This window comes from Saccopteryx bilineata, chromosome 11, assembly GCF_036850765.1.
Source record: "Saccopteryx bilineata isolate mSacBil1 chromosome 11, mSacBil1_pri_phased_curated, whole genome shotgun sequence".
Classification (NCBI taxonomy): domain Eukaryota; kingdom Metazoa; phylum Chordata; class Mammalia; order Chiroptera; family Emballonuridae; genus Saccopteryx; species Saccopteryx bilineata.
This window is the reverse complement of record NC_089500.1, coordinates 336,586-357,528: the sequence shown is the minus strand read 5'-3', so window position 1 is coordinate 357,528 and position 20,943 is coordinate 336,586. Positions and strand designations below refer to the sequence as shown.

Below are 20,943 nucleotides of genomic sequence, written 5' to 3'. Positions count from 1 at the left end.
ACTGCCACATCAGGCACCAAGCAGATTTTAATGGGGAAAGATTCTTCCTTAATGCCTGGTTCTGTGGCCTTGCCTGGTGAGTCTGACGATATGCCATCATGCCCTATGGATACCTTACAAACCAGGAGCCAGGTGACTTAACCTTTTTAAAGTTCAGAGCATCTGTGAGTCCGAGCCACCTCCCCCATAGGACCCCTCAGTATAGGGGCTCAGAAGGCACTCGGAAGGGCACTTTAATGGGAAGCTAGCCAGTGTCATTGTGGACATGAAGACAGCTAGCCAGACTTGAGGTGCCCACCAAACAGGCCTTTCCTGCTTTGACTTAAATCTGTTTCTGTGACAGTGGAGTTGTTTAAACATATGGGCAAGTGTGGAGAGACCTCCTTAGGTATCAAGAAAAAGAAAAAAATTTACATTTTAAATATTTTAGGAATAGTCATGATAATGGATTTATCCTTAGAGTGTCATGACACTGAATGATGAAAGCAGGTTTATATTGCCAGAGCCTTGTGACTTCAGAAATATCATTCATATGAAGTCCTAGCTGCTGCACTGGAGAAGAGAGACTGAGGTCCGTTTACAGTTTGTGGCCCTGGTGGAGAGGTGTGTGTGAGAGAAGGCAAGTTCTGTCCTGTTCCAGAGTGCCTGTCCTCAGTCCTCCTTCCCAGTTCAACTCTGTGGGACCAGTGTGAACTGGAAAAGCTTGCCTTACCAGCTTAGACAAAGTATCACCTCCTGCTTCTCCACTTTGGGGCTGGCAGTCATTGGGCCCTTCCTTCTTAGGTCTTCACCTTTCTAAATTGATGAGTGCTGAAAGCAGGTGGTTGTACCTGTGTTCCCTGGGGGTCCCACCTTTATGGAGCTGAAGCGGGCCTTCCATTGCACCAAACCCTCAGGGCTTTCCATGTTTCTGGATGTGGCTTTCAGTCAGCCTTCAATTGGCTATTAGCATTTATTTATTTATTTATTTATTTATTTATTAAAAACATTTCTTGTTGATTTTAGAGAGAGAGAGAGAAGTGAGGAGAGAAAGAGACAGAAACATCTAGGCCCTGGCCGGTTAGCTCGGTGGTAGAGCGTCGGCCTGGCATGCTGAAGTCCCGGGTTCGATTCCCGGCCAGGGCACACAGGAGACAGAAACATCAATCTGTTCCTGTATATATATGCCTTGACCAGGGATCAAACCTGCAACCTCTGTGTATTGGGATGAAGCTCTAACCCAGTGTTCTTAAACCTTTTTACACTTGGGGGCTGGTGAAAATAGAGTTATTTCAGGAATTGCTAAGGCAGAAATCACCTGGAGCATAAGCAAATTTGACTAAGATCACTGGGTCTATAATCTTCATACAGCATAGGGTGGTCAACTCCTTTCTGTACTGGCACAAAATTTCTGGCAGACCAGTCTGTGGACTGGTGGTTGAAAAACACTGCCTAACCAGCCAAGCTATCCGGCCAGAGCCAATTGGCTTTTTTTTTTTTTTTTTTTTTTACAGGGACAGAGAGAGAGATAGATAGGGACAGACAGACAGAAACAGAGAGAGATGAGAAGCATCCATCATCAGTTTTTCATTGTGACACCTTAGCTGTTCATTGATTGCTTTCTCATATGTGCCTTGACCGTGGGCCTTCAGCAGACTGAGTAACCCCTGCTTGAGCCAGTGACCTTGGGTCCAAGCTGGTGAGCTTTTTGCTCAAGCCAGATGAGCCTGCACTCAAGTTGGCGACCTTGGGGTCTTGAACCTGGGTCCTTCCACATCCCAGTCCAATGCTCTATCCACTGCGCCACCATCCGGTCAGGCCCAATTGACTATTTAAAAACAAATTCTTCTTTAAGGTGAAATATTAAAACAAAAAAAAGGTTTATAAGCTATATTTCACACGAGATAAAAATCACACTTTATGGATGGATTTGCATGTTCCTAAGGATTATCAATGTTGAGGTCTTTTCATGTGTTTGTGGGCCATTTGTACATCTTCTCTGGAGAACTTATCTATTCGGTATCTATTCATTTTTAATGGGGTTGCCACTCTATTGTTGAATTTAAGGTTCTGTCATATATTTTGAAGCAAGACCCTTATTAAATTTATGATTTGCAATATTTTCACCCATATTTTTTATCGTATTTTCACTTTCTTGATGGTAACCTTTAAAGCACAATAGTTTTCAACTTTGATAAAGACCAGTTCATCTATTTTTTCTTTCATTGTTCATGCTTTCAGAATTATATAAAAAAATCAGCCTGACCTGTGGTGGTGCAGTGGATAAAGCGTCGACCTGGAAATGTTGAGGTTGCCGGTTTGAAACCCTGGGCTTGCCTGGTCAAGGCACATATGGGAGTTGATGCCTCCAACTCCTCCCCCCTTCTCTCTCTTTGTCTCTCTCTCCTCTCTCTCTCCCCCTCTCCTCTCTAAAATGAATAAATAAATTTAAAAAAATTAAAAAAAAATTGCCCAGCCCCAGTGATGCAAAACTAATCCTGTGTCTTCTAAAAGTTTTGTAAATTCAGTTCTTACAGTAAGGTCTGTATGCAGTCTGAGTTCATTGTTGCTGATGCTCTGAGGCAGGAGTCCCGGCGGGCACTGCGCCAGCTGTCTGCTGGAAACACTGTTCTTCTCCACCGCTGGCTTTTCTGGCCTTCTTTTCAAAAGTCAGTTGATCACAAATGTAAAGTTGTTTTATACTCCTCTGAGATTCAGAATTAAAACTCCTTGGATTTCTACAGGCCTTTGGTTATTTTCCATAATTCTCAATAAGTTGAGTTTGACCATATTCAGCAGGGTTCTTACTGCTTTTAGGAGAAGTGGAGCTGTGTTCAAGAGGTGCTTTGAGTTGAAATCTTAAAACAGCAAATATTCTGTGCTTCCTAAGCTTTTAGCTATCTTGGGTTTCCACCACATTCTTGACCAAGGAGAAGTTTCTTGCTCTTTGATGAGAACTTTCTCTGTAACCTAGTTGATTCAATAGCACTTTTCTTCTGTAGCAACTGGTATTGCTCACCACAGCAAGCACTTGTTGGAACCTCCCCTTCTTAACTGTGACAGGAAATTAGATAAATAGGTAGATATACTCTATTTATTTTCTAATTAAAGTATAATGATCATGCTATTATTACTTAATATTTTTAAAGGAAATATAAATAGATTACATTTACAAGCTGATTTAATTTTGCTTATTGGCCTCCTTACTTTGTATTTGAAATTTTTTTTTAATTTTAAGAGGTAACCCCCCATTTTTACAATTCTGTTATAGGAATAATAGTTGGGTTCCATTATGAAATACAGTAAATATTACCAAAATAATAATAATAAAATGTCAGTTTATTTGTCTGCAAGCTCTGGGAAGTAAGGAGTTATACCTCAGTGAAATTCTTTATATTGAATGATATCATTTTGAAAAAGTGCGTGATTCTTTACCAGTTTTCAAAAGAGTGGTTGGTTCCCTGGCATCATCCAAAAAGTAAAACATAAATTTTTGGTTATTATGATCAAATGTATTTCTACATTCTGGGTATGTTCTAACCCATGATAGTTAGGATCCTTATTGATGATCAGATGTTCAAATAATCCTGTCTTTGGCTGTTGTGGCTGTTGGGAGATGATTCAGGCTAGTTCCTGAGCCCTTTTGGTTTGACCCTAATAGTCCTTCAGGTGACTGGGGTATCTGCCTCACTGGGCCCTACAGGACACCTATATAAATGGCCACTTTGCCAAGACTAGGAGATCTAGCAAATGACAGAGGGAAGCAGCCAGAATGAGGGAAGAAAGAAACATGTCCCAAATGAAAGGAGAAAATTTCAGAAAAAGAAGTAAATGAAATGGAGGCAGGTGACCTACCAGATGCAGAGTTTAAAGCACTGTAGTAAGGATGCTCAGTGGGGACTCACACAAAGAGATAGGAACCATACAAAAGAACCAGTCAGCCTGACCAGGCGGTGGTGCAGTGGATAGAACATCAGATTGGGATGCGGAGGACCCAGGTTTGAAACCCCAAGGTCGCTGGCTTGAGTGTGGACTCATCCAGTTTGAGTGCAGGGTCGCCAGCTTGAGCTTGGGATCATAGACATGACCCCATGGTCACTAGCTTGAGCCCAGAGTTTGCTGACTTGAATTCCAAGGTCGCCGACTTGAGCAAGGGGTCACTCAGTCTGCTATAGGCACATATGAGAAAGCAATCAATGAACAACTAAGGAGCTGCAACAAAGAATTGATGCTTCTCATCTCTCTTCCTTCCTGTATGTCTGTCCCTTTCTCTGACTCTCTGTCTCTGTCATTAAAAACAAAACAAAACAACAGAACCAGTCAGACATGGAGAATGCAGTAACTAACATGAAGAATACATGAGATGGAACCAACAGCAGATCTGACAAAGGAGAGGATCAAGGCAGTGATTTGGAAGATAGGGTAGCAGAAAATACACAATTGGAACAGCAAAAAGAAAAAGAATTTTTAAAAATGAGGACAGTTTAAGGGACCTCTGGGGCAACATCAGATGTACCAACATTGCATCCTGATGGTCCTGGAAGGGGAAGAAGGAGAGTGAGTGATTGCAAACTTATTTGAAGAAATAATGGTTGAAAACTTTCCTAACCTGGCAAAGGAAAAGAATGGTTAAGGTGGTAAATTTTATGTTATGTGTATTTTGCCACAATAAAAACATTGGGGGAAAAATGCTTTTATCATATCACATTTCCCAACTTTTCCCCAAATTTTGTTGCTTGTTCAGTGTGGGGAGCATGTTCACCAAACTGCTCACCTCACGGAGTCAGCCTCACTATCTGACACCTGCTCCTTCAGAAAAAAGTCAGAATTCATTTTCCCCTCAAATCACTGTGCTATACACCTGAAACTAACATAACCAGTGTGTTTGTGTAACAACTATACTTAAATTTTAAAAATTTAAGAATTTACACACTGTCTGAGGAGAGCGTCCGAGTGTTGTGGAAAGCGGGGTTGAAGGAGTGTAAAACCATCCAGACTGCAGACATCTCTCCAGCTCGTTGCTCGGCCGCAGGTCCTGGGTGGGAGGTGCACCCACCAGCCTCGGGGTCGGCCCTGCCATCGGCTGTCCCATTGCTAACCGCCAGCACATCACAGCGGTTTAAGTATATTGTAAATAAAGACAGAATCTGGAAAAAAAAAAAAGAATTCACATGTATTAAAAGAACTGATGAACAAATTGAGATGCATCTTAGATCAAGTGCTACCTTCAGTTAGGACTGACGTTGCAGAACACCTTGTTTAGAGCCTGCCCTGCTGTCTCTCGTTATGTAAATTGCCGGACAGGGCACTAGTCTGGGAGGCACGAGTGGAATCAGGATGCACTATGCCCAGTTTAGGGTGATATTCAACTATGAATTCTATACAGAAGTCAGAAATACTCTTACTAGTTTTATTAGACATGATCAAGGTCTTTTTATATAATTAGTAGAAAAAGCGTATACTGATTAAAAACTGAGGAAGTCAGTCTGTATTTAGAGGTGTGAGAAGGGAAAGATGATGGTTGATATTGAAATAAACTTATGTGATGTGATTGGATAACCAAATCTGGAAAAAGAAATCACGTGAAACTTATGTTGTAGGCTTGATCTCTTGAGCCTTGAAAAGTTTTGTAGCCCCTGCATAGGCCAGCCAGTTGTGTATACTTAGAATAAATACCGAGAAGAAAACCATGCTCATCTTTGAGTGATGGGGGAGGGACTTTAGGTTAGCTCTGCATTTTCAGGCCCTGCTGAGTTCAGAGCCTTTCTTCCCTGACTCAGCCATTGAAAGTGGCTTTCCCCATACAAGTGCTTTGGGTTGTCCCACTGTTGTGTGCCATGAAGTTTTTTTTTTATCCCTGTGGCCATGCAGGATGGGTGAGGAGCTTGTTTTCCTTTGCTTTTTAAAAGGGAAATGCCTCAGGAGACTGGTTCTCCAGATCTGTGGAAGTTGGCCTCTAGAGACTAATTCCCTTAAAACTTGTGGTTTTATGTGTCCGCCTGCCCGCCCACAGCACTGGCTTCTCCTGGGAGCTGTCAAAGTGCAAATTCTGGAGCTGCCAGTTCCAGACTTGGGGGCATCCAGCTGACTGATGCAGCCCAGATTTGAGAACCAGGCAGCCCTGGATGGTTTGAGTGGATTTGCCCTTGACATAATGTCCGGAGGATATAGTGACTAGTTTTTTTTTTTGTTTGTTTTTTTTTTCATTTTTCTGAAGCTGGAAACGGGGAGAGACAGTCAGACAGACTCCCGCATGCGCCCGACCGGGATCCACCCGGCACGCCCACCAGGGGGCGATGCTCTGCCCATCCTGGGCGTCGCCATGTTGCGACCAGAGCCACTGTAGCGCCTGGGGCAGAGGCCACAGAGCCATCCCCAGCGCCCGGGCCATCTTTGCTCCAATTGAGCCTTGGCTGCGGGAGGGGAAGAGAGAGACAGAGAGGAAAGCGCGGCGGAGGGGTGGAGAAGCAAATGTGCGCTTCTCCTGTGTGCCCTGGCCGGGAATCGAACCCGGGTCCTCCGCACGCTAGGCCGACACTCTACCGCTGAGCCAACCGGCCAGGGCGTGACTAGTTTTTTGTAAGCAGTAGGCATTTCATTTCTGTGTCTTTTGGAACCAATATAATTAGTTTGCAGTTACAGTGAAGAGCCTGATGCCTTCAGTCCCCTGTTGCCAAGTGAGAAACAACTGCCAGAACCCTCAGTCCAAACAAACAGGCGGTGCCTTCACATCCCTGGACAGCTCACCCTGTGGGAGGTGACCCAGGTCCTCTCCTGGCAGGTGGCCCGGAGCTCCGCAAGCAGCTCTGTGGGCATCTGAGCCGGGGCCAGGGCAGCCGGAAAGAGGGGGACTGGGCGATTCCTGAAGCAGGAAGATGAGGACCATCTGTTTTGAAGAGTGACCTGCTCTGTCTGGCCAGTTCCAGGACATGTGCTCTGTCTCCCTGAGAGCTGTAGTGTCCTTTTTACCATGTCCCTTCTTTCTTTCCATTTTGCCTCCACTTCTGATCCTATGGAAGTGCAGCTATGTGCTCTTTTTAAAATGCAAATTATGTCAAATCACTTTCTTGCTTAAAATTAAAATTGTTCCAGGGCTTCCAGTGCTCTTAGAAACCGTCCGGAAGTTTAGCAGCATGGCCGCCCCTGCCTCCAGGGCCTGGGCCATCTAGACTGAGGAGGAATGAAACTCCTGTGTCTTCCCTCCGCCCTCCTCCTTGCTCACTGATTCTGACAGTATCCTCCCGACAGCCTGAGCTCGCACCAGGAAGACGGAGGACAGGGTCCTGATCACCACTGTGTCCTAGACCTTTGGAGGCTCAGTAAACATGTGTTAATTTTTGGTGCCTTTTCCCTGTCATTCATTTACGCCCGTATCTTGCATTGTAGTTTGGGGCTGAGTTCCGAAGGTTCTCCTTAGACCGTCAAAAGCCTGGGAAGTTCGAGGACTTTTACCAGCTGGTCATGCACACCCACCACATCGCCAACACCGAGGTGACCATTGGCTACGCAGACATGCATGGTGACCTGCTGCCCATCAACAACGATGACAACTTCTGCAAGGCGGTCTCAAGTGCAAACCCCCTACTCAGGGTCTTCATCCAGAAACGAGGTACCGAGGGGGCTGAGCTGCTGCTCATTTCAGAGATAAACACGGCTTTCTGTTCTGACTGTCGCTGCAGAACCACAAGATTCTGTGTCCTGGCATGTGCCGAGAGACGGAAGAGATTGGCATTTGTTTGGTCAACATTGCTCTTTACTAGAAAGGCTTAAACTATTTAAACGGCATTTTCAAATTGATTTCTGGTAATAACTGAGGAAAAAAATCATATTGATACTTTCAGTATTTAACTAGAAATAACCTAATTCCATCACGAAAAGGCCTTAATCAGTAACGCAAGAACGAAACTTAAGGTTGCCAGTGTGTTTTCCACTGTGTTTTGGGACTGGAAAACAATGCCAGCTCTAAATTGTTGCCTTGGTTAACTTTTGCTCTGAAGGCCTAGTTTTCTGTAACATCATCTTGTGGGAAAATAAGTGACCGTGACTTGATTAATGGTGGAAGGGCTGGGCCTTGTCCTGCGCACCCCTCAGAATTGCATTTCAGATTTGTTTTTTAGATTTTTAAAATTATTATTTTTTAGTTTATTTTATTTTTAAAATTTTTTTACAGGGACAGAGGGGGGGATAGATAGGGACAGACAGACAGGAAGGAACAAAGAGAAATGAGAAGCATCAATCATCAGTTTTTTGTTGCAACACCGTAGTTGTTCATTGATTGCTTTCTCATATGTGCCTTGACCGTGGGCCTTCAGCAGACCTAGTAACCTCTTGCTCGAGCCAGCAACCTTGGGTCCAAGCTGGTAAGCTTTTTACTCAAGCTGGCGACCTCTGGGTCTCAAACCTGGGTCTTCCGCATCCCACTCCAGCGCTCTATCCACTGTGCCTGGTCAGGCAAATTATTATTTATTGATTTTAGAGAGGGGAGTGAGAGAGAAGGACATGGGGGAGGAGCAGGAAGCATTAACTCATAGTTGCTTCTATGTGTCTTGACCCAGCAAGCCCGGGGTTTCAAATTGGTGACCTCAGCGTTCCAGGTCAAACACTCTATCCACTGTGCCACCACAGCCCAGGCCGCATTTCAGATGTTTTCACTAAAGTCTGGGAGAACCTTAACATTTCTAAATAATAAACTGTTAGTCCTGGCCAGTTGGCTCTGTGGATAGTGGGTCGGCCTGGCATGCAGACGTCCCAAGTTTGATCCTCAGTCAAGGCACACATGAGAAGCAACCATCTGCTACTTTTTCCCTCCTCTTCCTCTTCTCTCTCTTCCCCCTTCTGCAGCCAGTGGTTCCACTGATTTGAGCATCAGCTGCAAACGGGGGTTGCCGAGTGGATCCTGGTCGGGGTGTTTGCAAGAGTCTGTTTCACTGTCTCCCCGCTCCTCTCACTTAAAAGAATATATACCATTGGCCCTTGAACAACATGAGGGTTAGCGGTGCTGACCCACACATAGTCAAGAATCTGTGTATAACTTTCAACTCCCCAGAGTGTGGTTGTCCCTGGGCATCCACAGGGAATCAGGTCCAGGACCCCACAGATACAAGACCCGGGGCTGCCCGCATCCTCTGTGGAATGGCTAGATCAGTGCATCCGGTCAGCCCTGTACTGCCGGTGCAGACCAGAAATGGCAGGTGTTTGTGGAGGAAATCGCGTGTAACTGGCCCCGTGCACACAGGTTGTACCGTGTTGTTCAAGGGTCAGCTGTACCAATGGAAAGAACAGGAGGATTTAACGGCAGGCACATCGGGCCCGTGCCCTGGGCCCAACTTCTGAAGGGCCCCAGAAAACCCCAACTTTACACTTTTTTCTAATGTAAGGGGCCCAATGTTTTCTTCTGCGCCTGGGGCCTCAGCCGACCTTAATCTGCCTCTGGGAAAGAACCTTCTGAGGTGACACTTGACGTTTGGAAAATGGCAATTTGTGGTTGACTTGGTCATGATTGTCACTATTTCCCTGAGGGCACCGCCTGTCCCTTGTAAGCACTGATCACCCTCAAGGAGCAGTGGCTGCGGGGACACTTCCAGGCCACGTGTGTGGTGCTGTGACGTAGATCTGAGCAGCAGAGAAAGGCGGCTCAGTCTCCCGGCGGCGGGTGGCTGCCCTAGCAGAGCTCCAGCACCTGCATGTGCTGGGTGGAGGCCCTCAGGGACATAGCCGGTGCTCTGGCAGCAGGTGCCCTCTCTATCGCAGGGGCTTTTGAGGTGAGTGGACAGTGTGCAGAGCTGAGAGCATGTGGTCTGGTGCTCAGAGTTCCGTGACTATGAGCCGTTGTGTCCTCATGTTTGTGGCGACAGAGGGCACAGGAGGGGACTGCTGACTTCACTGTGGACTGTTCTCTGGCTCAAGATCAGAAAGCTCCGATCTGTGCATCTGCTGCTCCGGGTGTCCTGCTGACGAACCGAGAAGCCTACCCAGCTGCCTCTTCCTCATGCGGCGTCAGGACCCTCCTCCGCCTCCACGGGGCCTGGCTCTGCTGCAGCTTCCACACTCTCCCTACCCCTGTGCCCACCCCATGCCCCATGGACAGGTGCTCCTGCCCCCTTCTTGGGAGGGCCCGCCTGCCCACCTGCCTTCTCTGAGCTGTGGGTACTCACAGCTCTCAGGGCTGGCGTGTCCCACACCTGTGCCCACACAGGTTGTAGTGTCTGCTCATCAGTGCAGGAGGTGAGCGGGGGCATGAGGCGCCCTGTGGATGGCGGACGACACAGGCTGCGCCCATCTGTGGGAACGTGATGTCTCTGTGCCGCTGCGTGTGGGGCTGGTCTTGGAGCAGGGCAGACGACACTCTCTGTCCTTCCTGAGGCCGGTCCTCGTGACACTGGCATCTTCACTGATGATTCCCTGACGCTGAGTGATACAGGAAGCTCGAGTCCGTGTTTGCAGGTGGGAACAGTTAACATCCATGGCGTCACCTCTCGCTGGGGCCAAGGTCCTGCATCCTGTCTTCACTATGTACTTTTCTTCTGGCCCTGGAGGACTTGCCCAGGGTTTGGTAGCTGCTGATGGTTCCTCCCTCTTGTTCTCAGCGTGAGCCTTTCACCTGCAGCCCCCGCCTTTCTCTGTTCTGTGACAGCAAGGAGCGTGGAAACAGGGTGCAGACTGTCTCTCTAGTACTTTCCACTGGCTATCTTTACCTGGGGCACCCACCTAGGGTTGTTTTGAGGCTTAAACAGGAAGATGTCCCCATGTCCCCAGGAGTGTCAGTGTCACATGGCACAGGACTCGCAGACCCTGCGGCTTGTTACCAGTAGAGATCACAGATATTGTCATATCTGCCAGTTGTAGCCAGATACCCGAGCATCATTTATAGTAAGTCATCAGTACAAAAACGGCACAGATTGCTGTTTAGTGTGGTGGGAAAGACAACAGTCAGCCCTCCACATTGGTAGGGTCACCTAACCACAAGAGGAAATGCTCGGGAAGAATGTTCCATTTCTGCTGCCGTGGGCTGCGCAGGGAGGCTCATGTGGCTGCTTCTGTACCAGATGCTACAGACTTGGTCCTTGTTCCTCCCTAAGTGATGAAGTAAACAACTGTTCACATGGCATTGACACTGTGACATGAGTTGTAAGTAATCTCGATGTTCCGTAATTATATAGGAGGGTGTTTGTGGGTCCCATGCAGACACTGAACCATTTTCTATGAGGGCCTTGAACATCTGCATGTTCTGGTGTCCACGGGGGGTCCTGGGACCAGATTCCCCACAGACACTGAGATACAGCTGTTCAGTGTGGTCTCACATGTTTGCTCTAGTTTTTTGATAATTATCTTCTGAGTGATCATTTCCTCTGGAATCCCATGTATTTTGCTTTAGGCCTTTAGGAATGTTATCCAGAGAAGGTGTCTGCAACTCTCCTCACACGGGGGAGGGTCTTGGCTGCTCAGGTTGGGAGCTCAGATGCAGGCCAGGACTGACCACTAGTCAGGGGCTTTTCCTGAGGATGGTGGATGTTGCCTCTGTTCGTGGGGGCCAGGTCCACACCTGTGGCTTCACATCTCCAGGCACCTGCATTGACTAGATTTCTGCAGCCTTCTGTCCTAGCTGGGCACTGTCAGCAGCTGTGGGGTTTCTTTTGTGAATAACAGATGTTCACACGCCTTTCACGCTCATGCTTTGCCCACTTTAGTGAGAGAATGAAGTAGCTCCTAGTGGCAGAGGCTGAGACATAGTTGTATGTCTGGATCACACACCCAGCCAGTGTTAGGGAAGAAGCGCTTCTCTCTGTCCTCACGCACCCTGTCATCCCCAAGGATGCCAGCCTGAGCCAGGGAGACCACAGGATGACAGCAGCAGAGAGTATCTCTTTCTATTTTCAGCAGAATAAACAGGAAGTGCAAACACCCATTAAATAATTACTTCTACTACCAGTGTACCTGGTATTCTTGTTAAGATACTGGCCTTTCAGCTTCTTCCCCTTTTCTTCCTCCCTGTCCTCTCTCCTTCCCTCACCTCTTCCCTCTCCACCACCCCCTTTCTTGGCTTCCTTCCCTCACCCCTTGACTCTCCCCAAAAAGAGGAAAAGAAAGAAAAAGGAGGGAGAGAGAAGAGCCTTTCTGCCTCTCAGGCTGAAGCCCAGGAGAAGAGGTGGAACCCTAGCTGACTGTCGGTTGCTCTCTGTCCTGGGGGTTCATACCGCTCAGGGTGGCAGGGAGGTGATGGAGTCTTCATTGTACCAGAAGACTTCCGGGACAGAGGACTCTGAAATATTTGCTTCTAAACTAACCTAAACATTGCACATTGGCATGTATCTCTTCACTGTCCTCTGGCATTTGTTTGGGTTCCTGGAAGGAGGAAGACACACTTGTAAACTTTGATTTATCAGAAGTTGCATGACTGGGAGCTGGGGCAGGGGAGTGAGGTGTTTGCTTGTGATTTCCCTGGAGTAGCCAGAAAAAGGAATCAAGGGTGTTCTTCAGAGTAAAATGTGTGGAATCACAGGGGATTTGGTTTAGACATTAGCAGATTTTTAAGGTATCAGGCACGTAACTCCTGAGTATGATGCCTTTTTCCAGATTCTTCGTTAACAGTAGCTGGAGTCCCATCTGGTCGCTAGTGGGAGGCTCCCTCCCTGCGTGCGAGAAGCCTGTGTGTCTCACTGTTCAAGCTGCCACCATGGAATGTCTGCACTCGCCCTGGGCTTACACCCTCTGCTTCTGGGGCTTGTCCTGAGACACGCTTGCTGCTTTAATCACACTGATTCCTGACAGTTTGTGTATTTGGAGAATTTTTTAAAAAAATTAAAGGGTAAAACTTCTCCCACTGCTTCCCATGGGAACATGCAGAAAACAGCGCCTGACCCCCACCCCCCACCAGGAGTGGGAGTGACGGAGAGAATGTGCTGAGGCTGCTCAGGCAGAGGGAGGCAGAGCGAGCCCCCCTCACTCCTCCCCTCCTCCGTCCAGAGGAACCCAGGGCTCCTCCTGAGGGTGACTGCCCGTGAAGGCTGTGAACAGGTGGCCACCTGAGTCCTGGGCCTGTGTCTCCTCCAGCCGACTTCATTCTGTGATGGGCCCGGCAGCACAGCTTGTGTGTGGAGTAGCCAGAGCTCACACACTGGGTTGGATCCTACTGCTCTTATTTTCTAGGCACACGTACTTTTAAATGTTCAAGTCCAGAGTATATTTATAATTTGGATCCATGCATTTTATTTTATATTTTCTAGTTTTAGAGGGAGAGGATGAGAAGAATCAACTTGTAGCTGCTCTCACTTTAGTTGTACATTGAGCTTCTCATATGTGTCTTTACCAGGGCTGAGCCCATGTCCCATGCTCGGCCAGCTACCCTTGGGCTCAGTCTGGTGAGCCTTTGGAGTGCGTGGATGATTCCCCTGCTCAAGCCAGCGACCCTGCACTGACAGCCGGTGCTCAGAGCCAGTGACCTAAGGGTTTTGAACCTGGGTCCTCAGTGTCCCAGGTCGATACGCTACCCACTGCACCACCGCCTGGCCTGGCAGGGCATGCATATTTTGAACTAATATATGCATTTCCATGTACCTCTCTTCAGCAGGGCATTAGGAGAATGACCTTTGAATTAGATCTTTCCAAAACACATCTTTGGAGACTGGCGTGGAAACAAATAAGCATTGAACACTATAGTTAAGGCCATGAGGGTTTGGCCCGATGTGTGGGGGCTGGGCTACCCTTAGTCTAGGACATCATCAGCTTGAGCCGTAGGGGTGCCACTAGTGTGGAACCCCAGCCAGTGACTGTCCTGCCCCAAACACCTGGTATTTCAGGTCCTGCATTCAGGTAGCTCCTCTCAGCCTAGCCTCCGCAGAGAGACAGTGCCATCTGGTTGGACTGGTGGCTTCCACAGAAGCCAAAGTATTGGCTGAACTGGCCATCTCGTCCCTTCTCCACCATGTTGGAGCAGCTTGCTGTGGTGGGAAACACACTATTCAAGCTGATTTATGATGGGGGTGAGCTTAAGGATTTCCAGACTGATAGGAAATAAAGTCAAGCACGATCTGGGGCTTGCTTTTCATGCCTAAGCCTGTGATCTTGAGCCGAGGGCTGCATGTCTGGCTACTGGTATTAGCCGGATTTCTCTGTGAGACAGGGCAGCATGCTCCTCAGATCGTAACCTGTGTCTGTTTGCAGGGTAGGTGGGGTCCTGTGCCATCACCTGCTTTCAGGAGGGGGATTCTTTGACTCTGGAATAGCCATGCCTAGGACATTCTACACTTCGCACCCCAATCTCCTGTGTGCCTGACTGCTTGGACGCTGCTGGGAGTGGGGGCCCAGGGATCTCCCACGGAGGCCAAGCCCTTGTCCCACCTGATCATGCAGTCTGCAGACTGTCATTCCTTCTTGGACTCACAGCACCCACACCCTCTCGAGCACCATGGCCCCCAGACTGGCTGCTGTTCTGCTCTCTGGGCACAGGTCTCGCTGGAGCTGGGGGTGTGTAGCCCTGGAGATGGGCTGGCCTCACAGGGGGTGCAGTTGTACTGAGTCTGATGGATCAAGGAGATGGTCAAGCAGAGGCTGACACTGCTCAGCGTCTCCCACAGTAGGCGTGCAGTTTGGGAGGACCGGCTGCGTCTGGAGAGCAGAGTTCAAGTTTGCTACAATGTTTCAGTAATTATCACTGAGGGCTGGGAGAGCCTTCAGTGCCTGCCAGCCACCCTGGGCTTAGGCAAGCATGGGTTAAATTTGTATGTCATGGCCCTTGTAGGGGGTGGGTGGCCACCGGTTTCAGTTCCAGGGTCATGGCCCCTGACCCCTGGCCCCTTCCAGAGTCTGGTCCTGTGTCATTCCCCTCAACTTGACTTTGCCCCGTGACATGCAGAGCCCCCCAAGGAAGACGCAGATCTAGCCCATCACCCACAATGGTGCTTCTTAGACACGGGACTTGTGTGGCCCATTAGTGTAAAGGTGTTTATGGTGGGAAGGCTTCTACCTGCACCATTGTGGAGTCCAGAGATGTAAAAATTTCCACTGTGACCTCTTTTTATTCCAGCCACATAAGCAAGATATGGATTTCCTCTCACACAGTGGTTTGTCTTCCTGTTTTCTCCCTGCATCTCTGTACTTTCCATCCTCGCTTGTGGGAATGTGACTCAGCTGGGGGCTCCACCTGCACCCCAGGTTCTCGTAAACGTTGAAGCCCTTTGTCCCATTTAACAGATGCAGACGGAGACCTGGGAAAGACTGAGAGTTGAATTTGGAGCTATATACTCCTAAGCAGTTTCTGTGGAGGCGTGGGTACAGGCTGCATCCCGCTGTCCTGCCCAGCCAACAGCCCAGCCCCCACAGATCCACAGCGTGGATGGCTGTTGGTTATGCTGTGACCTGGACATGAGATTATTAATACCAAATATGTTAGCTAATAACAAAGGCTAAGTTTTTATTGTGAAGTGCTCATAACATAAAATTTACCATTGTAATCATTTTTAATTGTGTGATTTAGTACAATTAAATTCATTTACATTGTTGTGCAACCACCATGCATCTCCTGAACTTTTTCATTTTTCACCTAAAACTATAGCAGTGAGACAGTACCTGTTTTCCTGAGTTAAGGTCAAACTCTAGGAAGAGGCTCTGCATCTGTAAGTGTACATTTCTGTGCAATGTCCACAGGCTCGTTTACAACTGATATATGTCAGTCTTGTTCGAAGTTTTAAATCAAAGCCCATCACTTAGGAAATAATTGTCACTTGTGGATGGAGTTGCGTCCTTGCAGAGATGCCAGGCCCCTGTCCCTCTGGGTGCTCGTGCCTGTCCTTGCTGACACTGCCTCTTGGACTTAGGTGGTAGGTGGCGAGTCTCAGGCTAAATGACCAGGAAGTAGCCCCTCTCAGCTCCTCTGGACAGGCCAGGCAGCACAGCCACTCGGAGGGTCGGCACCCTCACCTGTCTCAGCTGTGAGGACTTCTCTAAGCTATGTCTCCCTTGTACTGGTGCTGTGTTTGTGTGTGTTGGGGGGGACCCTGGCACAGCAACAAAGACTGCAGATCTGCCCCCTCCAGACATTCCCATTTCTCCTCCTGAAGCCTGGTGGGGGGCACCAGGTGGCAGCCCGGCCCCCACAGCTCCTCCATGCAGTTAAGTTCAGGAGGTTGTCTGCTGACAGAGATGAGAGCAGGACAACAGGGAGGCTTGGGGCTGGTGACCCTCCTCGCCCAGGGGGATGTGCTGCTCGTACCCCCCCCCCCAGCTTGTCTTGGTGTTGGTGGACCCTGTGCAGTATGCACGGCACAGCACACCCTGCAGTGCACCTGACAACCAGCCCCGCAGCCCGGGAGCCAGCCCTCAGCACTGTCACATCTGCCTCCCATGGCCCTGGCTACCCGGGGCGTGGGCTGGCATTGGGATGGACAGTTGGTTGAGGCCTCACCTGTGCTCCTTGAAGATGTGCCCCAGTGGCCCCTGCCCACCCCCTGTGACCTCAGTGGAGAGTTCAGCTTCAGAGACCGTCAAAGAAGTGTGCTTGTCGATGCTGCTGGCCTTTCGGGAGCACTGCCCAAGCAGGGCACACTCCTGTGGGGCACCGTGTTACCAGGCGCTTCTTTTTGGGGAAATGAAAATTTGAGTAGTAGGCAGTGGATGTACCAGGAACTGCTGACTTATACACGTTCATACGTGAACTCAGTAGCAGGTACCCAGGTACCAAGTGGTGCCTCGGTCCGTCTGTCTTAGAACCTGGTCTTGAGGCTGGTGCTGTGGTCCTTCCCTGGAAGGAGGGTCTTGTCTGTTGGAGATGACCGGTGACATTGTGATGCCATATCCCTTGGGGTCACCAAGATCTACTGAGTGGGACACACAGGCCAGGGCTCCACCCCAGGCCCCGTGTGGAGCTTCTCCCTGGCCCTCATGCTCAGGGGTTGCAGATGCAGTGATGGACAGCTCCTGGGGAGGCCCAGAGAAACAAGATGTTGGCCTGTTGGTACTGGGTTCTGCCCAGTGGCCCTCTGTTTAGGAGGGGCCTGCTGTGTTTGTACTGGATGTGGCCCATGGAGCTGGTAGAGTCTGGGGGGCCCAGCTGAGGGTGGGCAGGGGCCCTAGGCTGAGTTGGGAAGGGAAGAGGACCTGGCTGGGACCCCCTGAGCTCTTTGAGGGGCTCCTTTGATCTCCCATAAACAGAAAGAAGAAGGTTGGTTTGGTGTACTGGCCACACCAGGCCTGCTGACTGCCTGTCATGCAGGTTGCTGGAGCGTCTGCTCTAAGTACAGGGCATTCCTGCCAGCAGTTATTTTTGGCTGTTTGATTACAGTTGTCCTCTCTGGTCACCACTGTAGCATCCTGTAAATATAGGCTGAATCACAGCCCCAAGCTGTGGAGTCAGCTGGGAGATGGACACGTGGACGGCTGCACTCTTCCCGGAGGTGACAGTGGCCCCTGAGGCTCTCAGGACCTTCTCTGAGGAGACAGAGCCCGAGGAGGCTGTTCTTCCCACAGCCTCTGCTTAGACACTGACATCACCTGTGTTACGCCCCAGGCAGTCTGGGGACATGTCACTGCAGAAGTCCTGGCAACCCTTCTGTTCTGACCGTGTGTCAGACAGACTGACTTATCCAGAGTTCATCAGCCAACTGCCCCGCGACAGGGTGACCAGTGGCAGTCCGGACAGGCTCCTGGGGCCCATGGGAAGTCTGCCCGCCTGCATTCTCATGGGGAATTAGGGGTTCGTGGTGTCTTTACTTTTTCCCCATCTTTTCCTTCTTACATCGTGAAAGAGATTTCAGAGAGAAAGATTGGAAGCTGACTTCTGAGCTGTGGAGGGCTGGAGGACTGTCCAGGGAGTGGGCCAGAGCTGAGCTTGGTCTTCAGCACAGTTTGCGGGACTGGTGAGACGTGAGCGCTGGTTGTTTTGTTGGAGTGTCAAGTCTGGACCATGGGTCAGCAGGGCACAGCCATGTGGCTTGTTAGCCAGGTGGGTTAGAAGGCTGACAGGTGATGGTCAGGCCCTAGAAGTGCTAGCATCCCAGTTCTGGGTGTTGGAACCCAGTTTCCAGTTGGGAGAGACCGTATGTGGGTCACCCCGGGCTGCAGGAGGGCCTGCAGGAGCTCAGTCTGCACTTCTCAGGGTTGTGGAGTCTGGGTCGGTGACATAAGATAAAACAGTGTCTAACTACAATTCGCATGACTCAGAAGAGGTAGAAATCTTATAAAGCAAGAGGAATTGACTGAGTCCAAGGCATTCTCTCTGGTACTGAGAATTTTTAGCTTCAACAATGCCAAATGGATGCTGCTTTCATTGGGCACAAGGAGTGGTCACAGCTCCCAGGGGACAGAACATCACTGAGGTGGTGAATTCAGAGTAGACAGAACACTCATCTCATTTGGGATCATCATCCTGGACTTGTGTCAGCTCCTACTTACCATGTTGTCCTAGTCTCTGCCCTCTACAGAAGGTGATGTTGTTGTCAGATGCGTATCGGATAAAAGTGCTATTAGAGTTAATGGAACAATGTGTGCAGATGGCCTAGAGTTTCTGGAAAGCAAGAACTACATGTGAAGCTTCATTGAAGCTACAAAATCAGCAGGTTGGCTGGTCACTCTCCTCTCTCCCCATGGACCGGAATCAGGGTAAGCGTTTGGGATTGCTGCTCTGTCCCTCTGCAGAGCCTGTGTCCTCACCATCACCACCTCAGGGACCTGCACAGAAGCCAAGACAGAGCAGTTGGGAATGACTGAAAGCTCCAAGTTTGTAATGAAAATGAAAGCCATCCAAAACAGGAGGAAAAAGAGCCTTCAATATGGAAATGCATCACAAATCAGTTCTGTTGTGACTCCTGGCACCTCACCAGTGGTGAGCCAGGACTTCCTAGGCAGGGGTCTCCAGGATCCTGAGGGTGGGGACAGCTCCTGTTTCTGCTTTTGGAAGGTCCGTGTCCTGGGACACAGGTTCAGGTGAGCCTGTTTGAAAGTAGGGAAGATGAACATATAAAGCAAAGCATATGTTGTTAGTGTGATAAAAGCAAAAACTTTCAGGCTTTAAATTACTGATGTTGATTTTGGCTTAATCATGGGAAGAAGAATAAGTGAAAAGTAGGGAAAAGGTTAGACTAACACTAATTTCTTCTTAAAAGACATTCTGGGGCCTGACCTGTGGTGGTGCAGTGGATAAAGCGTCGACCTGGAAATGCTGAGGTCGCCAGTTCGAAACCCTGGGCTTGCCTGGTCAAGGCACATATGGGAGTTGATGCTTCCAGCTCCTCCCCCCTTCTCTCTCTTTGTCTCTCTCTCCTCTCTCTCCTTCTCTGTCTCTCTCCTCTCTAAAAATGAATAAATAAAATAAAATAAATTAAAAAAAAGATATTAAAAAAAAAGACATTCTGGGATTGCAGCAACTAGAAAATCACTGTGCCATTAGGTCTGTGGGACCTAATATTTATTTTTGTTGCTTCTAAGGCAAGAAGGAACTATTTACCTAATTTTTTGCTCCATAAGATGAACCTGACCATAAGATACACCTAGGATTTTAAGGAGGAAAATAAGAAAAAAAAATATTCTGAACCAAATGGTGTGTTAAAATATTTAATAAAAGACCATATTTTTAGCTCCATAAGATGAACGGGCATTTTCTTCTCCACTTTGGGGGGGGGGGGCAGTGCATCTTATGGAGCGAAAAATATAGTAATTAACTTATTTGATCTAATAAAAACTCTGAGATATATATAATTCATCCACATAAAGTATGCAATTCGGTGACTATTAGGATGTTCACAACCACGATCAATTTTAAAACATTTTGATTACTCCAGAAAGAAATGCTGAACCCGTTAAGCCAGTGGTTGGCAAACTCATTAGTCAGCAGAGCCAAATATCAACAGTACAACGATTGAAATTTCTTTTGAGAGCCAAATTTTTTAAACTTAAACTATATAAGTAGGTACATTGTTACTAACTTAATTAGGGTACTCCTAAGCTGGTCTTTGCCCCCGCACTCAAGGAGCCAAAGAGCTGCATGTGGCTCGCGAGCTACAGTTTGCAGACCACTGCATTAAGCAATCTCTCCCCAGTCCCTGGCAACCACTAATCTGCTTTCTGTCTCTATGGACTTGCCTATTCAGTACGTTTCACATAAATGGAATCATGTAACATGTGGTCTTTTCTCACCTGGCTTCTCTCACTGATCACCATGTTCTCAAGATTCATCCACATTGCAGCCTGTGTCAGCACTTCACTTGTTTTTGATGGCTGAATAATATTCCACTACATGTCTAGACTGCATTTGACTTATCCATTCATAAGTTGATGTATACTTGGGTTTTCTCCACCTTCTGGCTATTGTGAATAATGCTGTTGTGAACATTCTTATACAATTTTCTGTGTAGACATATGTGTTGAGTTCAGTGTGGTGGTTCCTCAAAATGTTAAGCATAGCGTTACCACATGACTCATTAATTCCATTCCTAGATGTAGTTTTACTTTCCCCTTTCCCAATGGATGCCTTTTATTTCTTTTTTCTTGCTTCAATGCCCTGGCTAGAACCTCCAGTATAGTATCAAATAGAGAGCAGTTGCTTTTGTCCTGTTAACTGATGTCATTTGTGGCAATTCAGCACCAACAGGAATTCCCAGTTTGAAGTGTGAAGAAGGGAATTTTATTCAATGGAAACAGCTCAGTTATGAAGCAGCACAGCTGTGAGGTATCCCCAGCTAGACAGTTCTCTGCTCTGTGTGTTCCACATGCTCCAGTCTGGTCTGCCTTTCCCTGCCCTGTGCTGGCAAGATGGCAGCTCCAGCCATTGGAAAATACAGTCATTAGTCTGTGATGGGAAATGTGCTCCTGAGCCACGAGGAAGGTGAATTATATAGAAAGGAGTCCCTACTCTGGTCCCTGATTGGTTTGTCCTCATACAAATGAGGGCTCTAAATCCTTCTGGTTTGATTGGTCCAAAAGGCATTTTCCTGATTGGTCAAAATGAATTTATTCTAATTGGTTGGTAAAGTTATT

At 48.2% G+C, this 20,943-nt stretch overlaps 1 protein-coding gene across 1 annotated transcript in view; it reads left to right on the top strand.

The window, feature by feature from the left end:
- PARD6G (par-6 family cell polarity regulator gamma) overlaps positions 1-20,943 on the top strand; it is a 59,743-nt gene that overhangs the window by 12,599 nt on the left and 26,201 nt on the right. Inside the window, exon 2 of the mRNA XM_066247144.1 lies at positions 7,366-7,588. Within this exon, the coding sequence (XP_066103241.1) occupies positions 7,366-7,588 (223 nt within the window). The remainder of the gene's footprint in view (positions 1-7,365; positions 7,589-20,943) is intronic.